Here is a 26,049-nt window from a genome sequence, read left to right on the forward strand (position 1 = left end):
ACTAACTTATCAACTTATGTTGGGACCCCAAACGACCGCTCTGCAAAATACATGCTATCTGAAGAAGGTACCATGTTGTGTATAAAAAGAAACAAATCATCATTTTTGTACGAAGAATTAATTGTGACAACATACCTAGAATTTGTCTGCACTTTTATTACTCAACAAGAATGAATGTTTCAGTATTAAGAGGACTGTTAGTAGCCTTGATATTAATAGATTGGTCTGGATGTGTTGCTTCTGATCCTTTTGGATCGGTACTTTCAAAGGAGGTCAAAAGAGTGCGCCGGTCTGGTGACAATGACAAGAATGACAAGGAAACAAAACCTCCGGCTCCTCCGGAAGAACAACCCAGCGAAATGTCAACAACAGAACAGATCAATGGCACAGGGTAAACTGTTCGGCCTAATACTTAGATTATAGGCCAACGGCCTATAATCTTTTTGGGAAGAATGTTGCGGGAAAATGTCCATACTATTTTTTTACTACTTACTAGTACTACTAGCTCACCAATTAACTGCCGCCAAATACGCGGAGCATCATAGTTCTAGTAGTAGCCGCCAAACACATCAATTTTCACCTCACCTTGTCTTGTGATTTCACCCAAGAGGAATCCAAGAAGCTGTGTAAATGCGCAGTTACTGTTTTTTTGTACCTACTTAACACTGCTTAAACATTTTCCGGTGACAAATTTTAGTCTGGCTCCATGCCAAAATTATCGTTGTAACCTCGTATTCACAAGATGGGATTCAGACCATTTTATAATTTCGGACTTTATTTCCCTTTTAAAAAAAATCCTCCAGAGCCACAAATCTGAAAAAGAAAATGTAATACTCTGCAAAAAAATGTTTGAGACATGTTTAAATAATAAAAGAAGAATATTCTTATTTATTTGGGGATGAGAAAAAAAACTTAAAAATGTGCTGCGGTCGGAATCGAACCCGAGTCATCCCGCTTACTAGAGCCTTCGCTTTAACCCCTACACCAAACGTACTACACAACTTTTGGTGGGAATTTAATACATCTTATAATTCAGCCCTATCTTAAAGAGTACAGCGCCCTCTGTTGATATGGATTGCCGCCGGCAAACCTTTAGTAAACGTTAGTTTGCCGTCATTACCTCCCGCAAAATATCCACTATCTTTAATAAATCAACTTCATCTCAATGTTTCTTGCCATTGAATCAGCACAATCAAACAGGGATTTCTGGGATGCCAGGAAATACTATGTGACTGTGAGCCAGTCACACTATTAACATGGCTATGCATGTTTATAAATCATTTCCTCAATGCAAAGACAAAAAGACATCGGCCTTGGCTATGGTGCAGTCAGAACACTGTAGATATAAACTCCTGGCCCCTCAAAAGCAGCATCACAAACAACTGTAGAGTGTAGGCAATAGGATGTGATATGGTAGAGATTCATTCATTTGTTGTTAGAGAAGTGAATTCTATATGACCACTCTGGAAGAGTGAAACAAACTGCCCAGTAATAAAAGAAATTGATGAAATGTATGCTGACAAAACCCCTTAATAATGTTAAACGCATAACATGGAAAGAATGTTGCAACATTTTCTTCATACATTATCTCAATGAAGGTCAGTGATTGCACAAATGATAATAAGACATAAATCTGGGACTGAAAAACATTTCCAATTTTGTTAGGAAAAAGGCTTACTTAAACAATTTTCTTGACCCTCAATAGACTTTGTACAGAACTGCCGAAGTAACGTCAGATTGCAATATTCTTTCCCGTGATATATTTTGACAGGCTTGGTAATGAGTCGGACACCACCCCCGCGTCAGTCTTACAGACCTTAACTGAGGCAGGTCCAGTCAAGACGACAACGGAGGATAGTCAGTTGCCTGCTCAAGACTCAGCTGAGGAAGAGCACTCCAGCAGCCTGGCCCTGTTCTTCATTCTACTCATTCTAGGTATGACCATGTTACGCCTCAAATGTGGCAACAGTCCCAACAATAGTTGGGAAATTCCATACTATGGGCTCCGTGATATTTCATGTTATTTTAGCAGTTTCATTTTTGAATGTTTGCAAAATTACCTTTAAGCAGTTGTGAAGAAAGAGGATAATACTTACAGTTTGCACTGTAATGATAAAAAACACCCTGAACCTTTCTACAAATCAGCTTCTTTCATTGTTTTTGTCACCCTTGCAGCCCTGTCAATCATCTTGGTCCATCTTCTGATCAAGTTCAAGTTCCATCTTTTACCGGAGAGTGTCGCTGTGGTGTGCCTGGGAGTGTTGATTGGTCTGATATCACTGCTCACCAAGAATGCCAAGAATGCAGAGTATAAACTCACGGTATGTCATAAGCTTCAATCGTAGATCTGAAGCTTTGTCTTATTTTGTTATGTTGCTAGCAAAGTGACTTTGGCCGTGATCCCTAGCTACATGGCATATATGGGTCTATAACTTTAGACCAGCGACTTTTTAACAAAGACATTGACTAAATGGGGGGGGGGGGGCGCCAACATAGGGCTGGATAGCTCAGTTGGTAGAGCACCGGAACGGCATTCCGGAGGTCGCAGGTTCAAACCCCGCTTCAGTCAATTACTTTATTCTACCTTCAAATAATTATAACACACCTGGTCAGTTTTCCTGTGTGATTTCCTTGAAGACAAATAAAATAACGTTTTGTTTTTTTTCTTGGGGTGGGGGAGGGAGATACCATTGTCTTAAAGAGGTGGAAGTTTTTGCAACATCGTTAAATGTCCCCTTTTAAAACAAATTTGGATGGAAAGGGCCAGACATAATATATCTGGATATTTCCGTGGAGACAAATGGAGCATATTGTTCAGAACATCAAGAAAACATTCACATCACTGGTTTCTTAAAGAGCCAATGTTTCCTCAAAGAAGAGGTTGATATTTTCAAACAGGTGGGCGTGAACATCCAGGAATATTTTTTACATTGGCTCATCTAGCCCCCAGACCTGTGTCCTTGAAACCCAATGGTTCTTGAGTCTGGAGTGCTGAATGGTAACACATAGCAACTGATGAAATCTGGTGTGCAAATGAGTAGATGTTTTCATTGGATGACGCAATCCCGCCCACACCTATTGTTTCTTTTTGCATTAATTAATTGAAACATGATTCTCCATTACAAGGATCTGCAAAAGAAAGATATTGACAGATTAACCCTAACCTTCCTCGATCCTCCAAAGTCTTCCGGGCGGTTTTGAAGGATTTTGGAGGATTGAGGATGAATGCAACATTCAATTTTTGGGTGATTGTGGAGGATTGAGGGCACATGGACATAGTATCGGTTGATTTTGGAGGATTGAGGATGAATGTTGTTTGAAGAAGAGGAGGATTTTGGAGAATGTAGGCTGAATGTTTTATGAGAGGCAGGGCTGATGGAGGATTTTGAAGGACTGAGGCAGTCATTTGAACATACATGTACATGTACAAGTGCGGGATTTTGTAGGATTGAGGATGGTTGCTAGCAAAAAGGCCTTGGGGTTAGGGTTCAGAGTTAACCAACTTGAGATCATAAAACACGGTTGGTAAAACGCTTGCAGGTTACTCCAGATGTAGCTGGTTCGCATCCTGTCATAGTAATGTGTTTCCTCATTAATTCTTCTTGTTTGCCAATTTGCAGGACTATGAGATGATGGATCCCACCATGTTCTTTCTTATTCTTCTGCCTCCGATCATCTTCGAGTCCGGCTACTCATTGCACAAGGTCAGAGCCTGGGCGTCATGTGTAATATTTAACACACGTACAACTGCCGGCTCACTGCAATCTTTGTTTGGACAGAAACATTTTAGCAGATGACAAACTAGGCTTCCATAGTGGGTCCTTCACTTATGTTCAGTGTTCCATAAACAGATGGAGTACCTCAAGTGATTTGGCAAATGTGATGCGGCAGATTTATCTCATTTTTTAGAGCAGATATTTTGTATAATTTTTTTTAAAATTCTTTGAGAGTAAAACAATTTAATCCAATTGAAATGAAATAAAAGTTGATTTAATTTTTTTTTTAGATAATAATTCTTTTCAACGACCCTGCATTAAAGGGAATATACAACATTTGCTTTTGCTGTTAATTTTCAGAATTGGATGGAATTGGGCGGTTAGTATTTTATAACAAATATGTTACACTGACTTGTTTGAAGTTTTGTGTTCGTAGATGGTGGAAAAACCCAAGAAAAACAATCACATTCCTGTAGTCTGACCCCAGTTAAGATGAAACAGAGCAATTTGTAATCGTCAGGAATTGTAAAGTCATGGAACCAGTCTAGCTGGCTTGTACCCGTTCATAGGTGTGTAATTGATTGCAAACAGAATGTGGACTAACTTAATATGGTCAAGTGGGGCAGTATTTGAAAAAAGCCAGTTCTTTTCCAACACTGGTCGGCTGAACTTGACACAAAAGTACCACTTTTCTTGAAAATGTCAGCACACCAGGTGCTATGTATTTCATATTAATTAAGCAAATGTTGTATGTCCTTTAAACTAATGGCATGTAAGTTTCTCTCAAAGTTATTTTGTCTTTCTTTTTGCACAAATTCATTGAATTACTTTACAATTTCTTGTTGCCTCTGTAGGGTAATTTCTTCCAGAACATTGGCTCCATTCTTGTGTTTGCTGTCTTTGGCACCGTTATTTCAGCCAGTGTGGTGGGGGGAGGCCTCTACCTACTTGGTCAGGTATTTCTGAAAATTTCTGTTACATGTATTTACTTTACAGGCACACATGAACACGGAGTTGAAAACTCTTAAATGCGGAAAATTAACTGATGAGTTTGTTTATTCCCTGAAAAAAAATGGAGATGTAATGTCCATGACAGAGCTTTGAAGAGCTCAGTGAATAAACCAGAAAATGTATTTTTTTCCCCCAAAATCTTATGCATCCATCATCTAGTAATTGTCAATGAGATTACAGACTAGGAGTTTGGGATCGTTTCTGTACATCATTTATTAGATATCATGGTTAATTGGCCTTTTATGGACCCAAAATGAGACTTTTCATAATTGCTATCAATATTTAAAAAAAAAAAGGAAATGACTACACCCTGGACACGCGCAATTTACTTTGAAGGTTCTTATGGTCTCAGACTCGCATCCGGACACACAACTGACAAAGTCCAGGTCTTGGTTAAGATCATTATTACTTTCAGAAAGTAATGTTGAATCCAAAATCATAGCCACATTTGAGCAAGGACTCACGACAAATTATAAATTTCAAGTTTTATTTTTTTCTTGCAATTTTGGCCTTGGATTGGGACCAGTACTGGTTACAACCACTTAATTGTTGTCAGTCATACGGAAGGAAGTTGACCAATATGGCCACAAGTATTGCTATTACTGTTCTGTTTCCAGGCGCAAGTGGCCTACAAGTTGGACTTGGTGGAGAGCTTCGCTTTTGGTTCCTTGATTTCAGCCGTTGATCCGGTCGCAACGCTGGCGATATTCTCAGCTATCGATGTTCATCCTCTACTCAACATGCTGGTGTTTGGAGAGAGCATACTAAATGATGCTGTCTCCATTGTCATGTCGGCGTAAGTGAAGACTTAGAACCCTAACCCTGCTGAATCCAACAGGATCCAACTATGTCATATACCCGATGGAGCCTGTTGGATTGAGCAGTACACCCCTTGTGTACTGAACCGCATTATAACGCCAAGTTGGACTCCGTTGGATTCAGCAGACAACTGAATAATAAGGCACAGTGGATTGAGCAGGAATCTCCGGTTGGATTCTGTTGGATGTAGCAGGGTAGTCCTGAGGAAGTATTAGGGAGTTAGGGTTAATTGGACAGCACCAGGCATACAGCGCTTATAACATTACATATGTGGGGGCACAATTTAAAGGCATATAGGATCATTTTCTTTATCGTTTCCAATAATAACACCACTCAAAATCCAAAGAAGAATGTTCACTCAGTGAATATTACCCTTTTGAGAAAACAGTGAAACGCCATGCACAACCTTTTAATCACGAAACACGATTTCGTCTAAAGCAAACTTTTATTTGCAAAAATGAGTCAATTGGCTGATCGTTGGAAATCACCTACATTTTTTTAATTTCTTCTAAATGACAGCAAGCCCGACAGAATAATTTCACGGGGTGTTTAGTACCAGTACGATCTTTAATTCAAGTAAGCTTTTTGATAGTTTGGTAGATTGCTTTGGGGATAAATGAAAATGATCCTATATGCCTTTAATATTTCAATGTATAATATTTTTTTGGCTAAGGGTTATTTGTGTTAAAAGTCTACAGAAAAAGATGGGAAAACCATGTTAATGTAACCTCTGCTGATATGAAACATTTATCAAATCGTGTCTTGTCTTTGTCTTCTTCCAGCACTGTCATCAATCTAAACAGCCAAGAGATGGCCAACGTGACGTCTAGCGAGGCATTTGGTTACGCCGTAGGATCATTCTGTCTCATGTTCTCTGCTTCGGCTGCCATCGGAATACTGATTGGTATCATCAGTGCCTTGATATCCTTTACAGTTGAGATTAGTGTAGATTTGGTGTCTGTCCAGACTTCAGAGGTAATATATTACACTTGCAAACATCAAAATCAAAACTACCAAATTATTATGAAATAACCTTACTTGACTGTAAGTGAATAATGTCCCATGCGTCTTGTGAAATCATGGCTCCTGTCGGGGTGTCATTTTCAAGAAAATTTGAATTTTTGTAGTTAGAAGGGTCTTTCACACTATCAAATCTCCTTGTTGAACCCGGGTCCAACACAGAGACCTCAGGAACCCCTTTCACACTAGCAGAAATCCCACACAACTTCTTCACAAGTCCAGCTGTCTACACGGGTAAAATCCAACCCTGGTCAGGACCAGGGCTGAGAGGCTGTACCCGGGTAGAAAACCCAAATCTACAACTGACCCATGTACATGTACGCATACCGCCTTGCCTACCCATAGTTGGACGCAGTTTCACTTACCGTAGACCCATTTTAATTTCACCATGGGTAGGTGAGATGACAGTGTGAAAAGGCCTAAAGGAGTAACAGGCAGGGCACTGTGCATCCGGTATGTGATGAAACTGATTTTAAACACAATTAGTTCTGTGACGAGTGTTTTCTTATAGTTATTTGTAAGATATTAGCATAACCTTTGACCTTGACCTTTTTGTACCTCTTGAAGCATATTGACTTGAGGAAGACACCTTCTTTAGAGTTTGCCTTCATCCTCATCTTCTCCTACCTGCCCTACGTGCTCTCGGAAGGACTCAAACTATCTGGTAAATACCATAATTCTTATGCTTAAACTGTCTCATTACTAGGTACAGTGCATGGGCTCCTGTGTGCACTGGTTTGCACATGTATATAGCGCAAAGTTCGCATGACTTCTTTTTGTCCTGAATGTGCTGAAACCATAGCATCTTTACGTGAGCAGCCAGCGTCATCGGTAATACATTCAAATGTCTCTCCCCGTGGTCTCCCCCAACTTTCCCTTTCTTACCATTGAGGGGGTACTTGTGCACGGAGCCCATATGCTTCTCCAATACCGAGTGCTTTTGTGTGACCTGCACCTTGGGCCATGAAAGTAGTACTGCTGTTTACCGTACAGCATACATTACAGACCTGATCACCAGTGCCGTAAAAACTGTTAGAAGATGGGCGCCACAAATGCTCTGTATGCGTGTTATAGACCTGCATAACATACCACAAGTTTTCTCATAAAACTCAAAGTTGCTCCCAGTTCAAGTACAACAGAATGCGTGTGTTCTTGTATCTTCAAGAGTACCATTGAAATACTCTAACAGTGATATTTCACACTGAATGTATGTGAATACTAGTTTTGTGCTGGACATATATTATGGCTATAAGAGTATGTTTGCAGTAGCACCATGTCACAAATCTCTTTTGTGAGTTTCTGAGGTTCTGAAAAGAAAAGGGGAAACTCCACGTTTTGGACAGAATGTCTCCTGATGACGGGCAGAGCATACTGTCCAAAATGTTGGGTTCTCTCTGCGGATCTTTCGAAAACCTCACAAACTCACAAAAGGGATTTTTTACATGGTTCAACCGCAACATTTTATATTTTCTTCACCGTGCAAACCTTCCAATCTTTTCAGGTATCATGTCTATATTGTTTTGTGGCATCACCATGTCTCACTACACGCATCATAACCTGTCACCCATCACCCAGATCAACGTCCAACAGACCTTCCGTACGCTGGCCTTCTTGGCAGGTAAGTTTACAAATATGATATATAAGTTGTGGGATATCCAATTAAGTGGCATAGAGAGCGGGATTTAGGGTCCAACCCCTGTTTTTGAACCTCTCCCATACAAAGTAGGGGTGAAAAAGGGACTGGGGGAAGGGAGGGGGGAAAGAATGGAGGAGTAGCTGGTATGTGCACATTGCTTGAACCATCAGTCTCAGGACGTTTCCAAACCCTGACTTTGTCTTTGTTTCATGGCTGTCTGCCAAATGAAAAAAAATTTTTTGGCGGAAATCAAATTTGGTAAAGCCCCCCCCCCCCAAAAACCCCATTTCTCGCTATGCCACTGATCAATTAACCGTTTGCGGGTTGTTTTATGGTTTCATAAGCAAATTAAGAATTCCTGGTTTTACTTTCGAAATCATTTAAAGACTACTATTGTCCCCAAACCGTGTAGGTTATAATTACAGTTATTATTCAGTATAAGTTATAGTTATTACACTGATTAATGGATATGATGTCTGCAGAGAGTCCAACAGGTAAATCAAAACTCATAGGTCAAAGGTTAGGCCAACATTGGTTGTATTAATTCCAGTCATAAAGACGGAATCTGTTATGGACGTTAGTGACAATATGATTGTGGATGTCAACAGAAATAGTGGTTGGTAAGCCGGTTTAAGTGAGTTGCAGTGAACTTGTTTTGATTGCAGTATCAATCTATCAGATCAATCTATCAATCCCCTGGATTTCAGAGGTAAATACTTTTTAATTTCTTGACCTGACAGAGACCTGTGTGTTTGTGTATCTGGGACTGGCTGTACCGACGTTTAATCACGACTTCCAGCCAGCTTTCATCATCTGGACGTTGGTAAGTGCGACTAGGAGTAAGACTTGGGATGCTGCTCAACTTGAGTCCCTAACTGGAAAAGAGAGGGTTGAGTTAAGATTAGGCCCCGGACTAGACTTGGTTTGTGTCTCAGATTTGCACCTGGGCTCAATAAGCATTCGATTATTACAACTTGGATTTGACCGAATATTAATTTGACCGAATATTCCAATATTCAAAATGCGTGATTAAGTTTAACATGTGCCAGCCCGACATTGACAAGGAGCTTATTAAGATGATATTAAGAACAGGTAGCAGAAGGACTGATATTTGACCGATTTTAAAGAAGAATTTGTGGTAATGATTAATTGGTGCTACCTTCTTCAGTCCAAGAACCCAGGTATAGCAGATGTTGAATTTTACCAAAATTTCAAATTCTTGTTTATATTTTTAACAACCCCCCCCCTTCATTTCTACGTAGGTGCTGATTTTGGTTGGCAGGGCACTTAACATCTTCCCACTGTCGTTTCTCTGCAACAAGTTCCGAGAACACAAGATCACACTGAAAATGCAGTTGGTCATGTGGTTCAGTGGTAAGTAATTCATGCGTTTGTTTGGTTGTGGAGGGGAGGGGCAAGTTACCCTTGGAGCTTTAGTGTACCCTTTGCCATTTCATTGCTTATAAGGATGTCTGTAAAAAAGAAGAAGTAGAAAACAGTATTTCTAAAGCTTAGCGTTTCATGTACTTAGCAGTGCCTTGAAATTTAGCCCTGTCCTTTTCAAAAAAAAAAAAGGTCGTAATTTCAGGCTTGTGTTAATTTTTGACTTAAAAATTTTGAACCATAATTGATTTGTGTCATAAGTTATTATCAATTGCTTCATTTTATTACTCTTGCCCACAAGGGTTGTGGTTCAGATTTTTGTTTTAGATTTGGACTTTTTGTTTTATTTTTTGCTTCTCCTGTCACCAGGGTTGCGGGGAGCCATCGCTTACGCCCTCAGTCTCCATTTGATGTTTGGTAATCAGACCAGGCACGTCTTGGTAACCACGACCCTCGTTGTTGTCCTGTTTACAGTTGTGGTCATCGGTGGCCTGACTATGCCGGTCTTGAAGGTAGACATTTCAGTCCTGAGATTCATTTTAGCTTGAGGCTTTTGCCTCGCTTGGGTGATTAGAGGCCTCTGTTGTTCATGCACGGACTCAATAGTCCATTGCAATTGCTGTTTAGTATTTGACGTCTTTTCTCATCTTGCAGCTTATCGGACCGGAGTCGGGCAAACCGAAGAAAGAAGTCACACTCAGCAAAACAGAAGATTTGGTGAGTTATGAAGAAAAAAATGAAAAAAGAAAAACTAGCATGATCTGAATTAACAAACCTGTTCATGTATTGTTGTGAACCTTTAGGAATGACTGTAACTCGAAATGTCCACGTCAGTACATCTGTTTATCTCAAGCTTTTGTTCGGCAAGTCCTTAGAAAACTCTGCCAAAACAGTCACAAAAAAGCGTCAATAATACTGTAATTAGTCATTACTGCCCAGTACACTTTGTCTTTTCACATTGGGATGCTGCGTGCACGTTGCATTGTGATGGGACTCCAGCTCATAACTGCTTTCCTTATTGCAGTCGTGACTCCATAGTGCAGTTATCCTCCGAGTGATTATGAATAGCAAACAACCTACCCAACAAATAAAAATCACTTGAAGTCATAAATTACAAAGTACCAAGGTAACAGGGACAGGAAATATATCCTACTTTGGACCCTAAATTTATTGAATGACCCAGAGATAATGTTCAGAGTAACTGATGACTTGTGGATCCTTTTATTTGTGTAGGGAAGTGCCGTTGACGCTGAGCATCTGTCAGAGCTGACAGAAGAGGAATATGAAGTCAACTACATCAAGCCTCATCTGACTGGCTTCGTCAAGTGGGACACCAAGTACTTTTTGCCGTTCTTCACTCGGCGATTGACAAACAAGGTAAGAGTGGTATTTTATACCATTTGTGATCCCTAACAGTCCTGAATCCTCCAAATTCAATACGATTTTGCACACCCCCCAGGGAGTTAGGGTTAACCCTAACTCCCTAGGCATATTTGATAGGATGCAACCTCAATCCTGCAAAATCCTCCAACTGCCTCCATGTTCAAATTGTACACAGCCTCAATCCTGCAAAATTCTCCATTATTTCTTGAATTTGGTCTTTGGAGGGCTGACCACTGCCTGAATCCTGCAAAATCCTCTGGCAATCACTGTCAGTATGTTGAGGCAGAGCCAGTGCATCCTGGAGCAGTGCGGAGGATTTCAAGTATAATGTAGTTCAAGTATTTCAAGTATAAATTTGTGCATGGCTGAGCATAAACAACACATGGTCCGGCCCAAGACCTTGACACAGTGCATCCTCCAAAATCAGCAACACACTTTTGCCATATTGCCTCAATCCTGCAAAATCCTGCATTTTGCAAAGAGCATTTTGGAGGATTTGGGAAGGTTGGGTTTAGTAACCTATGGTAGGTATACATAAAAGTAGCTTGGGAAACTGTTGGTTGAGTACGTGAAAATGTCAATCAAAATAAAATGTTATCTTTGTATTACTTGGCATAATGGTACATGTGACTGCACAACCAACCTAGTTGATTTTGCTTGTACCAAGCTTGTAACAATATGTACCAAGCAGACATGCTTCCAAAACTAGCCCTAATTTAGCGATTGTGGTGCAAGCCAGCTAGTCTGCTTCCCTGACCTGATGATTCCCCGACGTCTATAAATTGCTGCGTTTCATCTGAAGTACGGGTCAGGGAACCAGACTACAAGAACAGCATTTTTTTCATGGTTTTTCCAGCATCTGTAAACACAAAATTTTAAACGGGTCAGTGTAACATTTTTGCTATAAAATACTAACACCAAATACATCCATTTCTCAAAACTACGGAAAAAGCAAATGTTGTTTATTACCTTTTAACCCTTGCCTCATTTATACTTGAGCAGAACTCCTCCACCTTGCATCAAGTTGCCTATGTATCTATTTGTAGCGTTTTTTCCATACTGGCGAACAGGTTGCACCACGCCTTTTCCATACCAGCGAACATGTATACAATTTTGTATACGTGTATGGAAAAGGTGCAGTGCAACCTGTTCACCAGTATGGAAAAAACATGTCGCATTGAGCAAAGAAATTGTCAGAATGAGCTTGCGTCTTTTTTCAAAAATTACAGGATTTGACGGATGGTAGAATTCAGATGCGACATCTTGCAAACCAGTGGTACTCTGAGGTGAGAGGCACGAAATCCGATACGGAGGAAGAACTGGAGACAAGTCTAATAACGGCTGAAGCTCACTAAAGCAACAAATGGCAAAACCGCCAAGCAAGCATAAAGGCATGTAGGATCATTTGCTTTTCATGCACTTTGTTTGTTTCCAATAACAACACTCTCATAATCTAAAGAAGAGTGTTCACAACCTAGCATGTTGAAGTTTCAACTCAGTGGATATTACACCTTTTGAGAAATCAGTGAAAAACCATGCACAACCTTTTGATCATGAAACACAATTTTGTCCATTGCACTTTGTATTTCCAAAAATCAGTCAATTGACAGATTGTTGGAATCAGCTGATCTTTGGAAATCTTCTACATTTCTTTCTTATAAAATACAGCAATTTGGTTAAGGGTTGATGTATTTCTTATATTCTGTAAATTACTATGAATATGACTTAAGGTTTTAGGAATTTTTAAAAAATCTTTAATTTCTTCTTTTTACGTAAAACGTCCTTGTATTTGATATGTGAGATAAAGATGATGGTCACTGTGTACAATATTTTGAGATCAATTTAAGCAAGTTTTTAATACCTTATTGGGCTGGTAAAAAGTGAATGCCTTTCTGTCTGTGGAACGTCTATCCACGTAATGCAGGTATAAGCATTTGTTGTAAGATGAAATTGCTGAAAATAACGGCTTCAATCATCAGTGTCAATTGAAAATTCTGTTGAATTCTTAAAGTCGTGCATAGAAGAAATCTGATGTCAAGAAGCTCTTCAAACAGACTTTGCATGTATTTTTTAACTTTTATGAAAGAAGAAGACAGGCCAGAATTTGTTGAGAAAATCAGATTTGGCTGGGTGAAACCCATACCCCACACCCAGGCCCTATGAGTGAAACCAATACCCCACACCCGGGCCCTATGAGTGAAACCCATACCCCACACCCGGGCCCTATGAGTGAAACCCATACCCCACACCCGGGCCCTATGAGTGAAACCCATACCACACACCCGGGCCCCCATGTGAGTGAAACCCATACCCCACACCCAGGCCCCATGAGTGAAACCCATACCCCACAGCCGGAACCCATGAGTGAAACCCATACCCCATACCCGGGCCCTATGAGTGAAACCCATACTCCACACCCACCCGGGCCCCCATGTTATGAGTGTTTGTGCATCTTTGCGCATTGTGGATTGGGAACCCATTCTATTTTCATGTTCAGTATCATTTAGCAATTATTTATTTCTGTCGGCATATTGTTAGTATTGTAAATATGACTTGTATCAGTGTAAAAATGTATCATTAAATAATTGGGCAATTTTAGCTTGGTAATAAATTCGTGCATGAAAATGCAAAGCTTAAATATAAACATTTAATTGCAGTTCATCAAGTGAATGACTGACTGATTGGAATAAGTAATTGGATTGATAGCTGGATGAAATGATGAATCGCTGAATTGGAGGGATGGAGGCTGCATAGGTTTCATTTTCGTAATTTTCGAAATAACGTTATGTTCTGGTTAAAAAGATTTTGATGACATTTTTCACCGAATGTTGCTGGAAAAATGTGAAAAGGCATAATAACATGACAGTTCGTATGGAAATTTGCCCAATAATACAAGTGCAGGCCCGTCGCCAGCTCCTGGCATTAGGGGGGCCACAGTACTAACCAGCGGGCACACCACATGGGGGGGGGGGGGGGGGGGAGTGGTGGATATGCAGAAAAATTGCTCTTATGAAAAGCACATGCCTTAGTTGACCGCAAATGATGTGGTCCAAAGAACAGGGGGGGGGGGGGGGGGGGGGTTGCTCATCAGGGGGCCCGGCCGCCCTGGCCCCCTTGACGACAAGCCCGTACAAGACAGTTATAAACTTAAAAATTTAAAGGGTAATTCCGTCGAATAAAATGGCTGTATACCTTTGCTGTGATGAATCTCCCAAACACCACTCCAAAAAAAAGAAGAAAGAAAACTCCACCCGCCCGCCCTTCCAGCTGCCTGCCCACCCGACAAACCACACACCGAGACACCCAGACACCCACCCGCCCATCCTACCCGCCGGACAACCCACCCACCCAGACACACAGACACCCACCCGTCCACCCACCCGCCCGACAAACCATACACCCATCCACCCATCCACCCATCCACCCACCCGCCCACCCTACCCACCCGCCCACCCTACCCGCCCACCCTACCCACCCGCCCACCCTACCCGCCTGACAACCCACCCACCCGAAAACCGAACCAACCGCACAACCCACCAACCCACCCAGCCTGCAGCAACCACCCAACCCTGCAACTAACTCGACAAACAACCCGACAAACGAACAACTTGTCAACCCACCAACCCGACAAACAAACAACCCGTCAACCAACCAACCTGACAAACAAACAACCCGAAAAACCAACAACCCGACTACCCAACAAACAGATAAGTATAAACAAATAACCCAACAAACCCGTGGTTGGTTTCTGTCAGTTGGTTTTGATTTGAAACAATCACTCCGGAAAAGTCCAGATTTTACCGAGCGATAATATTTCTCCCATGTCACAATTTATAGCCACTCAATATTTGTTTTATATCTGACATATAGATCGATCCTTGTCATTTGATATATTTGAACTTTTATTTCAATACAAAACTGGAAGAAAATGTATTTCTCTGTTCCAAATCACCCCTTCACGAAAATGTTTGAGCCAAACGCTGTAGCGCTGGCTCTTTGGAACAATACGCGCTACGCGCAACGCTTAACGCGCTCACCAGCATGCATTTGCACACAAATACCGCGTCATGATCCTACCTGTTGAATCTCCCATTCCCCATGGGCGGAGAGTATACAAATATTGAATGCTTCGAGTGGTGTAGTAAAACTAGCCTCCCGAGGTGATCCACGGACCATTCTATTTTCCCGAGGCGAAGCCGAGGGAAAATAGAATGGTCCATGGATCACCGAGGGAGGCTAGTTTTACTTCACCACGAGATAAAGCATTCAATATTTGTTTTATAACACTTCATCCAAAGATTCTGCTTGGTTTTAGTATTTCAAATTGTTTAAATCTGAACACAGTTGAAATAAACTTCAATTTCAATACAAAATTAGTGGAAAATGTATTTCTCTCTTCCAAACTACCCCTTCACGAAATGTTTGAACCCAAGTCTGCGGCGCGATCTCTTTGGAACAATACGCGCAACGCGCAACGCGCACACTAGCATCCATTTGCACACAAATACCGCGCCGTGTAAAACGTACTTAAGGTTGCTAATGGTATAGTACTTTGGTTGCTATGGGCATAGTACTTTTGGCCGTGCACATAAAGATAGCAAAATTAGAAAGTAACATGTGGCTCGCTCTCGGCCAATCAAGACACAGAATCTGTGGGTGAGGTGTTATAATACTTTTTGAGCCGCGGCATGAACGGGAGCAATAACGAATGCCACGTGATGTGAGTTTCACCAATCAAAGTGCAAGGATCTGTATGTCGGTTATATAATGGTTGCTAATGGTATAGTAGTTTGGTTGCTACGGGTATAGTACTTTTGGCCGTGCATAGAAAGATAGTAAAAATAGAAAGTAACATGTGACTCGCTCTCTCGCCAAGACACAGAATCTGTGGGTGAGGTGTTACAAAAAGCTTTATATAACCGACATAAAGATCCTTGTCATTTGATTGGCGGAACTCACATCACGTGGCATTCGTTATTGCTCCCATTCATGCCGCGGCTCAAAAAGTACTATCCGCCCATGGGGAATGGGAAATACTATTCAACAGTTACGATCATGACGCGGTATTTGTGTGCAAATGCATGCTGGTGTGCGCGTTCAGCGATGCGGGTAGCGCGTATTGTTCCAAAGAGCCAGCGCTACAGCGTTGGGTTCAAACATTTTCGTGAAAGGGTGGTTTTGGAAGAGAAAAATGCATTTTCCTCCAGTTTTGTATTGAAAAAAAGTTCAAATATATATCATATGACAAGGATCTATATGTCAGTTATATAAAACAAATATTGAGTGGCTTTAAATTGTGAAATGGGAGGAATATTATCGCTAGGTAAAATATGGACTTTTCCAGTTCACTCGGCTTCGCCTCGTGAAATGGAAAAGTCCAGATTTTACCTAGCCTTGGTCAAGGCGCTAGTTGTTATTCATCCGGCCGTAGCGCGGTAAACGATATCTTCGCTAGCGCTATGCATGCAGTCATAATGTCTATGCATGCAGTGCATTAAAAATACAGCGCGAACAGTGACCTCACGTGGCCACTATTTTTATGCAAATCAGTTGGACCCGATCTAGCGCCTTGGTTCAATTGTCCATGTGAGGTTTTGAGGGTGGTGCTCATTATGTTAGCTGACCTTAAATGTCGTTTTCTTATTGGTTGCGTGGAAACTTCCATAGTGAAACGTGGCACCGTACATAATCCATGCACGTACACATTGTGTGTCTCTGCATACGGCACCAATGCACAAAAACAGTGGTTCCTGTCACGTCCGCAAAAGGCGGAATAGCATATGGAGAACTTTGCCACCCATGTGTGCAGAAAATCAAAGCCCTGCATGCTCTGCGGTCACACACAACAGTGCATTGACCCGGCGACCTGCATAGCCTTACATGAATGGAAAGCTTATTGTGTTATCTTTCAGAAACCGTGCGAGGTAATTGTATGCGACCGGGTTCACACGTGTGCTGTTCGAAGAAGTAAACCCGCACCCTCAAAAATCGGGGAAATGTGCCGTGACCTCCATAAGAAACGCGAAATTTTCACTGAGTTGCCCGTTTTTCAATGAAAAAGTGCACATAATTATTCGCCTTTGATCATGAAGAAATTATATTCATGTGAAAGAGGAAAATCTGTATTTTGTGATGCGATGCGAGGAAGTAAGTTAAACCAACACACTTTCCGCATATTAATGAAAATTTGCTCAGAGCGCCTAGACATGAGCCAGTCTTCCCACGTAAACAGAGCTGCACTAGTGGCGAGTGAGCAAATGCTCCCTAGTTCTCCATATGCTGCAAATAATTTGATGACGTCCGGATTTATCAAGGTGTGATTGGACACTCCACATATTAGCCCCGCTTACATTATCTGTATTCGCATAGAAATCTAGCGCAAAGTAAAGAAAAACATAAGCTTTTGCCGACGATTGAACCAAGGCTCTCGATTGTCCCCAACTGATTCGCATAAAAAAATAGTGGCCGCATGAGGTCGCTGTTCGCGCTGTATTTTTACATGCGTGTGCATAGCGCGTGAGGATATATGCCGACGATCGACCGCATACGGGACGAATAACGACGAGAGCATTGACCAAGGCTAGATTTTACCTTGCAAAAATTTTCCTCCCATTCCACGCTGAGCCACTCAATGGCCAAGTTCGGGCATGGACCATTAGTCGACTAGTGGTTGATTTGTGACGTACCTTACGCCTGCGCACTGATAGCAACGTGCGAACGTCTCTAGTCAAACGCTGGTCAAAATGTCATCGCAAAACTTCTGGATCCTGGCTCTCTGCTAGAGTAATGAATGCGCGCGGCTGTTAGTTACCAGCGAAGCAACCAACCCTAGTAGGCTGGTTCCAAATAGTCGACTAGCGTAGTCAACCACCGTCGACTAGACAGAGTTCGGGCAAACGTTAATTAGTTAACCATTGGTCAACTATAGTCCTTGCGCGAACTTGGCCGAAATTTGTATACTATGATTCGCACACAAATATCGCCTCATGATCCTATTTGTTCAACAGTATTTCCCATTCCCATGGGCGGATAGTGCTTTTTGAGCCGCGGCGTGAATGGGAGCAATAACTCATATTTTACGCTGAAGGTTTCAAGATGATATTAACTTTCGAGGAAATGGCGAAACAAGAGGTCTACTGTAGGGTTCGTTTGAGTGTGTCAAAAGGCTGTCAATGACACCTTTCCCCCCCAAAATTGAATTTTTAGTTGGTTCTTCTCTCCACCTGTGTTTAAACATTGTATGGTGGCTAAAATGAGCCAGGTTTGATAGATATATATTTTTTCATTATTAAAAACAGCAAGCTCGTGATGAACGGGTGAAAAGCGGGATACACTCTAATGGTGACAACGTGCACAAACCGTAACGTGCACAGTGAAAGCGCGCATTTTCACGGATGAATCTGCCTCTCAACAGGTGCTACAGCGACAATCGAATAAAAATGTAACAATGGAATCGCATCGCTGTAATAAATCATGAATGATCCGTCTGCCGTGTAGTCAGTAAGGCGTAACGGTAAAATGGCGCTTGTAAATATCTCAAGTCGACAGATGTAGGTCATTCAATTATCTTAAGCCTCGTTCCTTAATGAGATTGCTGCACGCGCCCATTCGGAAAGATTACAGGATTCTCTGCACGTCCTGTAGTCCGATCGAGTACTATCACCCGTTGTCCAACGGCGCGCGGAGCTCTCTCTGTCTCCGGTCCAAGTAGTCTGGTTCCCAGACCAAAAGATTCCGACTATTCCTGATGAATCTTAGGTCAGGTAGCCTCCGGTAATACAATGTATCACAATTTACACCACGTGACTAAAACGTTGCTAAAACGGGAGGAATTCCTCCTTTTTCCGAAACTGTCCGAAGTTTACCGAATTCATTTCGTCGACAATCGGATAGTGTCCAAGTATTTCCGAGTATAATACAGGATTTATTAACTGCTAATTGCTTATTAAAAACTTTAAAAACTAGTTGATATTTAATATCCATTGCTTTTATTTAGAAAACTTGAAATTCAACGACGATTTTGCACTCGGATCGTATACGAGGGGCGAACTTTTTGCTGCGTCATGCACTAGTTTGAATTTGACGACCGTTACCGGCATTTTCCAAAACGCGGCGTGGTCTCAATTCGGCTCCGCCTGCTAACAGTGCTGTTTGGGTGTCCAACTTTGAAGATTCCAGGTGAAAATTAGTCAATGTTTTTTTTACAGAAGTATTAAACTGTATATCATAACTGTATGATATATGAAGCAAGTGATTTATTTTTAAAAAAATTATCGGAACATTAAAGGCTTTATGTGATAAAGCGAATTCGGAAACGAAGTCGAGCTTTGAAAAAGGGCCGTCAATGTCGTCATGTTTATTTTTATCCACGGAGGCTGCCTGACCTACAATTTAGACGTGTAGACATCGGGGGAAATTGTCAGGTCGGGGAACCAGACTACGGTCCAAGGGGATATTCCATAGTCCCGTTGGATCTGGAATCAAAGTTTGGGGGGGGGGGGGGGGGGGGAGGAGGAGGAGGAGGGGGGGGGGGGGAGGAGGGGGAACAAGATGACAGTTGCGTGTCCGGGATTCGTTGCAAATTCTAAACCGGTGGGGGCGGGGGCTATTACGTTCTTATTGATAGTTGCTTTTATTCACTGATTTAATGAATGATAACCCTTGGGCCTAAATCTTGATGTCATGTTTTCTTTACACGTGTGCTTAATTATGGGAGGGCGACTGCACTCCCACAGTAAGTAAGTATACAGGCCTGCACGCGTAAAGAAAGTGTCGGCGTCTGCATGGCCAATCCATCGGGGTTTACCAAATTGTGGTTTTGATTTCAGTTGTGGTCAAGTCGCAAGCTTTTCTCTAGAAACATAACGAGCAGAACGGATGTGTGGTGGCATTGGATATGTGCATTGAAAAAAGAAAAAAAAACACCAGAAACGAAGCTGTTAGATATAGATCCAATTCTCAAAACATGACATTGGATGCTGAAGCCAGTCCGCTAAATAGTAGAATCGAGATTTCGTAAACCTGAAACGAAAGAGCGCTCTCATTTTTAAGCGATACTGTGCCCAACTGCTTTTTCGATTTACAATTGCAACAATGCGTTTTGGTAATTATCCCGAGAGAAGGCCATAAGTTCTTCAGCTGAATTGGGGATCAATAAAGCGTAAAAATGCCTAATTAGGTGTCTCACGAACCCGTTATTCTCTGAATTAGACTAGTCAATCGTAGCTCTTTTATGAGCGTTTTAACCAAACAAACGGAGTTAATGAAAGGTGCACTCGGTGACCTTGGTAACCAAGTGTCAATTTTCATTGACACACTTTTATGGCCAGAAACGTGGCACCAGCAGCCTACATTTTTAATCTTAATATTGCTGTGACGTGCGAGGCTTAATGGCTTCGGAAGTGGTCGGATGGTCATCCCTTTCAATTAATTATTACGTTAACTGTACGTTGCAGGTCAACCTGGGAACTGCGTTATTTCACCACAAGACGCCAGTTTGGAATCATGTTGCCCAAACGGCTTATCTTTAGCTTGATAAGCCTTCATCTGATGATCAGATGTATGGGTAGTAGTGAGATGTGTGAGGCCTCCATTAGAGGGGCGTGTCCTCCTACTTGGAACCACTGGGGAGGCAGATGCTACAAAGCCACCGATGAGCGCCTGACGTGGTCCGAGGCCAAGGAGGAGTGCATCAAGATGGGAAGTGTCTTGGTCGTGCCACAGTCTGACGATGAAACTGATTTCCTCGTGAGTCTGGTGTCATCTAAGTTTTGGATTCACTGCAATGATCTGCAGTCTGAAGGTGCGTTTTATACTATTTTTTAGCACTGGCAGGAGCTTGTTGGTCGGTCAGTCTGACTGTCTGTCCGTCTGTCCCCGAAATTTGACCAAAAGTATTGTGTTCAAAATGTGCCATCGGCGTCGCATTTTTCGGTGTCGCATTTTTAAGCTCTGGCAGGTATCATGTTGATCGATTTCATGCAAGACTTTCATGCATCTTGCAACACGGCCAGAGCTTATTGTGCACTTCTTTCACTTGTCTATTCGAAAATCAATTCTTTATTTCGCCATGCAGGCTTTTCTCGTGAGGCCGTCATAGTTTTGGATTAACTGCACCGAGATGTAAACCGAAGACGTTTTTAAAATTGATGCTCTGAAAATGAAGAATTTGCATTTTGTCAAGATGATTGATTTCGCTCTGTAAAATCACCGCTATATCACCGCTGCCGGTTGGCTAAAGCGTGCTCTAAAATGTGCTCTAAACCTTGCATTCTCTTTGTGGACCTTTGACCAAAGAGGTCCACAGGATGCAGGAAGCGTGAACGTTTTGTGAACGTTATAAGTTATGGTGAATGAAAGCTGTTTTAATGATTTGTTTTTAATTACGTTGAAATCTAGGTACCTGGGAGTGCAAGGATGGTACCAGTAATGTAAGGTACAGGAACTGGGCCCGTGAGGAAGTGGGGCTTGGGGGCTTGGGGCGTGCAGGAAGCAGCAGTAGTGAGGAGACCCTACCTACACCCAGCACTGGTCAAAGGGAAGACTGCGCTAACGTACTGCAAACTGGTGAATGGAGCGATGTTCCATGTGACTGGCGACGTCACGGAATATGCAAACGACCTGCACCACAGCTGCACTTCTAGACCCACGATGGAAACGGACCGGATCGAAACACCACTGCACTTTTAAACCCACGATAGCAACGGACATAATTGGAACTCACTTGTGACTGCTATATATACGGGATTCGAACTCCCGACCGAATTCCTCGTCCTGATCACTTTCTCTCATATGAGTCTCATCATGGTTTCAAGCGAACATGCATGTATTTGGACGGAACTGCAATATGCAAAACCAGCACAATGAATCGGGACTGGCTATGACGGATGAAATCATACGAGATTCGAACCATCGACAAAAAAAGGAATGGTGAATGTCATTCTTTTTTCCCCCTTCTGTATATATGCAGCACAGCCGCTGTGTAATTGTGAATGGACAGTTGAGCTGTATGTGCAAATTGCCCTCTGCGGGATTCGAACCCCGACATATACGGGCAGTTTAATTATTTTGATGCTGGTGCATGCTTATAATTCAAATGCTAGTCATCAATATATGCCATAATTATGTGACAATCTCTTGAATGAAATTATGATAAATGAGTAGATATTACAAGAATTCTGCATTATCTTTATTAGGCAGGCAAACTTGAACCTGTGCCACTATACTTAGCATGGTACATGTAACATCCATGTATTTCTCTGAAATTAAAACTGTCACGTGTGCATTTATTTGTCAGTTTAACATTATGTGCGGACTTATCAATGTGAATGAAATCTTACGCACTTTGTAATTTAACTGTATTTTCCACTTTCGAAATGCAAACAAAAAGCTTTGGATCCAAAGGTTCGAGGTTCGAAGTATATATTTCAAATCCTGATGGAACTAACAGCGGTATATTCGTGCTGAAAACATTCAACGTGAAAATCTATTCCATCGATTTTCACAATTTCAATTTCATTAGTGGGATATTCTTCACAATTTAAAATTGAATGGCTCAAGTAAAAAGCTTCAAACTTTAAAATAAAGTGTTTAAATGTTTAAAAATTGGGAAAAGGCAAAGGAATTTCGGAGTAAAAGATAGAAAACACACCAACTTTTAAGTGTATATAGTGTTGATTTTTATTACGTTGTTCAAATGGTGTCGCAAAGTGTCACAAAATATAACTTTTTTTGAACGATTCCACAAAACCGGAGAACTGCTTTCATGCTGTACAAAAATAATGGAACAGTTCCCTGTGAATAATTAAGGTGGCCTCAATTAAAATGGTTTAGACTATAGGTCAAGATTAAAAATATGTGCACTGTGCCCCGTCACTGAGGGCAGTTTTGGAAAGAAATTCAATGTAGTATCTAGACGCCACTTCTTTGGTTGTGTATAAGTCTATGGAGCGTTGAGTGCATTTTCAGAGTATTTAGTAACAAAACTGGAACTGTTTTTCAGTCCCAGATTCATGTTTCTACAACATTTTTGCATGACCTTCATTGAGATAATATATGATGAAAAAATGGCGTCAGGATGCAACATTCTTTCCGCACTGTTTTGTTATTCAAATTCAGTGACAATGAATGTACAAAGAATCAACTCGTGCCTATGCCTATGCCAGAGGAACAAAGACTTCTCAGATGTGACATCAGATGCAAGACGTCTACGTCGAGATAGGATTTGGAACGAGTGCATCTGGGTAACATAAACGAAAACGTTGATTGCACATAGTACATTCCAATAGTTTTAATCATTGTGTTTCAAACTTTTGAGCTACAACTGCCATTTCAGAGTTTTTATTATAGACCCTATGCGTAGCGGCCATTTACAATGAATTTGCATAAGGTTCACTCATGCATAATGATATCCCAGCAAAACAAAGGCATTGCCCTCTAAGATGGCTGCTACGCATAAGGTGTATTATCTTTTGCGGTGGAATGGACCCAGAATAAGCGCATTAACTTCCGATATAATTGTGTGCCTTCTCGACTCGCCTTTTCACAATGCTAGAGCCTTTTTGGCAATGTTGAAGACTGTGTCTTCCCCCTTAATCACCATATCAACCGACTTAGAAAGACCCTGAGATTGTATAACACACATTGTTTTCCCATAATGTATAAACGCAAGAGTAACACCGTAAAAAAGAAATCCATCGGCAGCCGACATAGCACTATAATAATTAAAATAACCACATTCATTATAGTTTAACCACCATTGGCTAATTCCATTTTCTTTTCACATTTTCTTTAAACATTGCGACCTTGACATAAATAGCACGTCCGCAAAAAAGTGAAGTACTTGTACAAAGTAACAAAGGGTGTACAACCTTCTGGGGCGAAATCTCACCCGTCTTAAAATTAACGTCCTTCGGTTCGTTAAAAAAACGCACCCCCGTTGACATAGGACGCCCCGCGTGTTTATTGAAAACAAAATTCTTCGGTGCACGCACTACTTAAAATGCAAAACTAACCTCATTGACAAAAAAATGTGGCAAATTTCGTAAAATAAGCATTGGGATTCATTTTCGAGCGCCGTATTTCAGCCACTTTGCCTGCAAATCCATTTGATCTCCTGGATTCAGAATTGAGGCACTCGGGTTCGTTATTCAATGTAATAAGAGTACAAGTTTGATGTCGCTCCATGTGACCAAAAAATATCTCTTTTGTGTGTTTGCGTGGTTCTGACAAGAACTGGGGGAAACTTACGATTTTTGGTACAGGCCACTTGATGGTGTTACCAAAGAAATGACGATGTCTCCACACAAACTCACAACAGACTTTCTTGTCACATTGTGAAACCGCCAACTTACTCTTATTGCTGACTTCACTGTGTAAACCTAAATCTTGTCTGACTTTCAATAATTCTTTTGCTACATCCATCAAAGTTTTGCTCATTCGTCATTTAATCTCGCCCGATTGGCTGGACTTGAGTTTCGCACTCAAGTTCGATATTCAAGCCAATGCCAATGCGAAGCAAATTTGAAGCCATGAAACGTTTGCTACGATAGTTCAATAGTTCAACTTTTGCAAATGTGCAGAGCGAAACTTCCCGTGACGTCACCAATTCCCGTTCGAATTCGCGTGCACGTTGAGTATGAATCTGCCTTTTATTTAGTCTGAGTATCACCCGTTGTCCACGGAGCCAGGTCTCCTGTATAACGTCTGATATACAGATATACAGTGTGTCTAAGCCACTGATCTCTATATAAAGACTGGATAGCTAATAAAGAGCCGCACAATGTACGAATTTGACGCCATATTGGTGAGACCGGCTGGTGATCTACAAAGGACAAGTTGTCGTTTTTATAGACAGCATGATTTCTTTTGTAACGTCGCGGTTCACTTGACTTATATTTTGGCCACCACCACTGACCAACTGACCAAGGTTTACTACAATTTTTCTAACGTCGTGGTTACTTTTATAATGCCGCAAATCACTTTTTCGGCGTTTTTGAAATAATAATCACTACGGAAATGTGTCTTTTTAGAACATCATAATATGTGTACACGACCAAAATGCGCGTCAACTGTTGATACAACGCGCGCGTATTTACGCGTAGAACGTTCGTATATACGCGGCCATCTTCGTGAGACCGGGGGCGAATTGGTCAATATGCAAAGTCTACTGTGTGAATGTTGTATGCATATCCGCTATCCAGTCTTTATATAGAGATCAGTGGTCTAAGCATGCGTGACGTCATTTCATTCCGAATCAGAACTAAGACTGTGATTGGTCAATCTTGCGATGCCGCGTTCTTGTAATACAACAACCTGTACAAAAATGCTACTCATCTTGGGCGTGATGTTTCACACGGGAAGCTCGCATTACGCGCGTATAGAAGGCGCCTGCTGATTGGTCATTTTTTCGAATTCATACGCAATTAAGTTGCATAATTAATTGCCGAATGTGTTAACAAATAATAGACCATGGTCGGCTTCGCCAGGACCAGGGTCTATTACCTTTTATTATGGCATTCAATTTAATTTCGCACATGACTCCAAATTGTTCCAGCTATAGAGCCTGAAAGTTCACCCTTGGTGGCGCGCTTCCTTACCCCCCGAATAGGAAAATTAGCGTGTAAAAGTCGGACTTTAAAAAAAATTGGTACATTGATTTCTTCAGAAAAACACCCTCGGAAAAGGCCTTTGTAAGACTGATACTAGCATCTCAATTTATGGAAACTGAAAACTCGCATGACGCGAAAGAGAAAGATCGTGTCAAACACTGACCTTTCACTTCCACAAGTCTAAAATACATGTGGGGAACTCGGAGCACTCGTACAAAGATGAACATTTGTGAAACCGTTTTGTGGCTATCATTGGGTAAAAACTGAAAGTAAATGCCATACTTCCAGGCTCTGACGGTAAACGCTTTTTGTTTCATATCCTTACAGCGCGCTGTGTTCACATCAATGTGCGATAAATGATTTCCGATGATGGGTCAACTTCGCAGCCGCATGTCCATTGCAGCAATACAAAATGTTTGGCAAAGGATCTTTTGACAGCGATAAGAGATCGTCTGTTAACAAATTTGAAAGT

At 41.5% G+C, this 26,049-nt stretch overlaps 2 protein-coding genes and 1 non-coding gene across 3 annotated transcripts; all 3 read left to right on the forward strand.

Moving 5' to 3' along the window:
• Window positions 1–66: 66 nt before the first annotated feature.
• On the forward strand, window positions 67–13,619 carry LOC119739311 (sodium/hydrogen exchanger 8-like). Its single transcript, XM_038214193.1, has 15 exons — window positions 67–391; window positions 1,772–1,935; window positions 2,176–2,321; window positions 3,621–3,704; window positions 4,571–4,672; window positions 5,345–5,523; window positions 6,329–6,467; window positions 7,125–7,230; window positions 8,068–8,184; window positions 8,943–9,025; window positions 9,465–9,576; window positions 9,955–10,097; window positions 10,240–10,302; window positions 10,819–10,962; window positions 12,198–13,619. The coding sequence occupies exons 1-15, from the start codon at window positions 171–173 to the stop codon at window positions 12,321–12,323; spliced, it is 1,929 nt and encodes a 642-aa protein (XP_038070121.1). The 5' UTR covers window positions 67–170; the 3' UTR covers window positions 12,324–13,619.
• Trnaa-ggc lies at window positions 2,497–2,569 on the forward strand. The gene has a single exon. It is a non-coding gene; the product is annotated as a tRNA-Ala (tRNA).
• Window positions 13,620–20,297: 6,678 nt separating the features above from the next.
• Window positions 20,298–21,674, forward strand: LOC119739542 (hepatic lectin-like). Its single transcript, XM_038214521.1, has 2 exons — window positions 20,298–20,770; window positions 21,367–21,674. Exons 1-2 carry the CDS (start codon window positions 20,473–20,475, stop codon window positions 21,609–21,611), a joined length of 543 nt encoding a protein of 180 aa, XP_038070449.1. The 5' UTR covers window positions 20,298–20,472; the 3' UTR covers window positions 21,612–21,674.
• Window positions 21,675–26,049: the final 4,375 nt, after the last annotated feature.

Source organism: Patiria miniata, unplaced genomic scaffold, assembly GCF_015706575.1.
Source record: "Patiria miniata isolate m_02_andy unplaced genomic scaffold, ASM1570657v1 HiC_scaffold_30, whole genome shotgun sequence".
Lineage (NCBI taxonomy): Eukaryota > Metazoa > Echinodermata > Asteroidea > Valvatida > Asterinidae > Patiria > Patiria miniata.

Excerpts from the sequence above, each read along its gene's own strand:
- LOC119739311 (XM_038214193.1), top strand. The coding sequence starts at position 171 with ATGAATGTTTCAGTATTAAGAGGACTGTTAGTAGCCTTGATATTAATA. Across the intron at positions 3,705-4,570 it reads CCGGCTACTCATTGCACAAG|GGTAATTTCTTCCAGAACAT; the intron begins GTCAGAGCCTGG and ends TTGCCTCTGTAG. Across the intron at positions 8,185-8,942 it reads TACGCTGGCCTTCTTGGCAG|AGACCTGTGTGTTTGTGTAT; the intron begins GTAAGTTTACAA and ends TTGACCTGACAG.
- LOC119739542 (XM_038214521.1), top strand. The coding sequence starts at position 20,473 with ATGTTGCCCAAACGGCTTATCTTTAGCTTGATAAGCCTTCATCTGATG. Across the intron at positions 20,771-21,366 it reads CAATGATCTGCAGTCTGAAG|GTACCTGGGAGTGCAAGGAT; the intron begins GTGCGTTTTATA and ends GTTGAAATCTAG.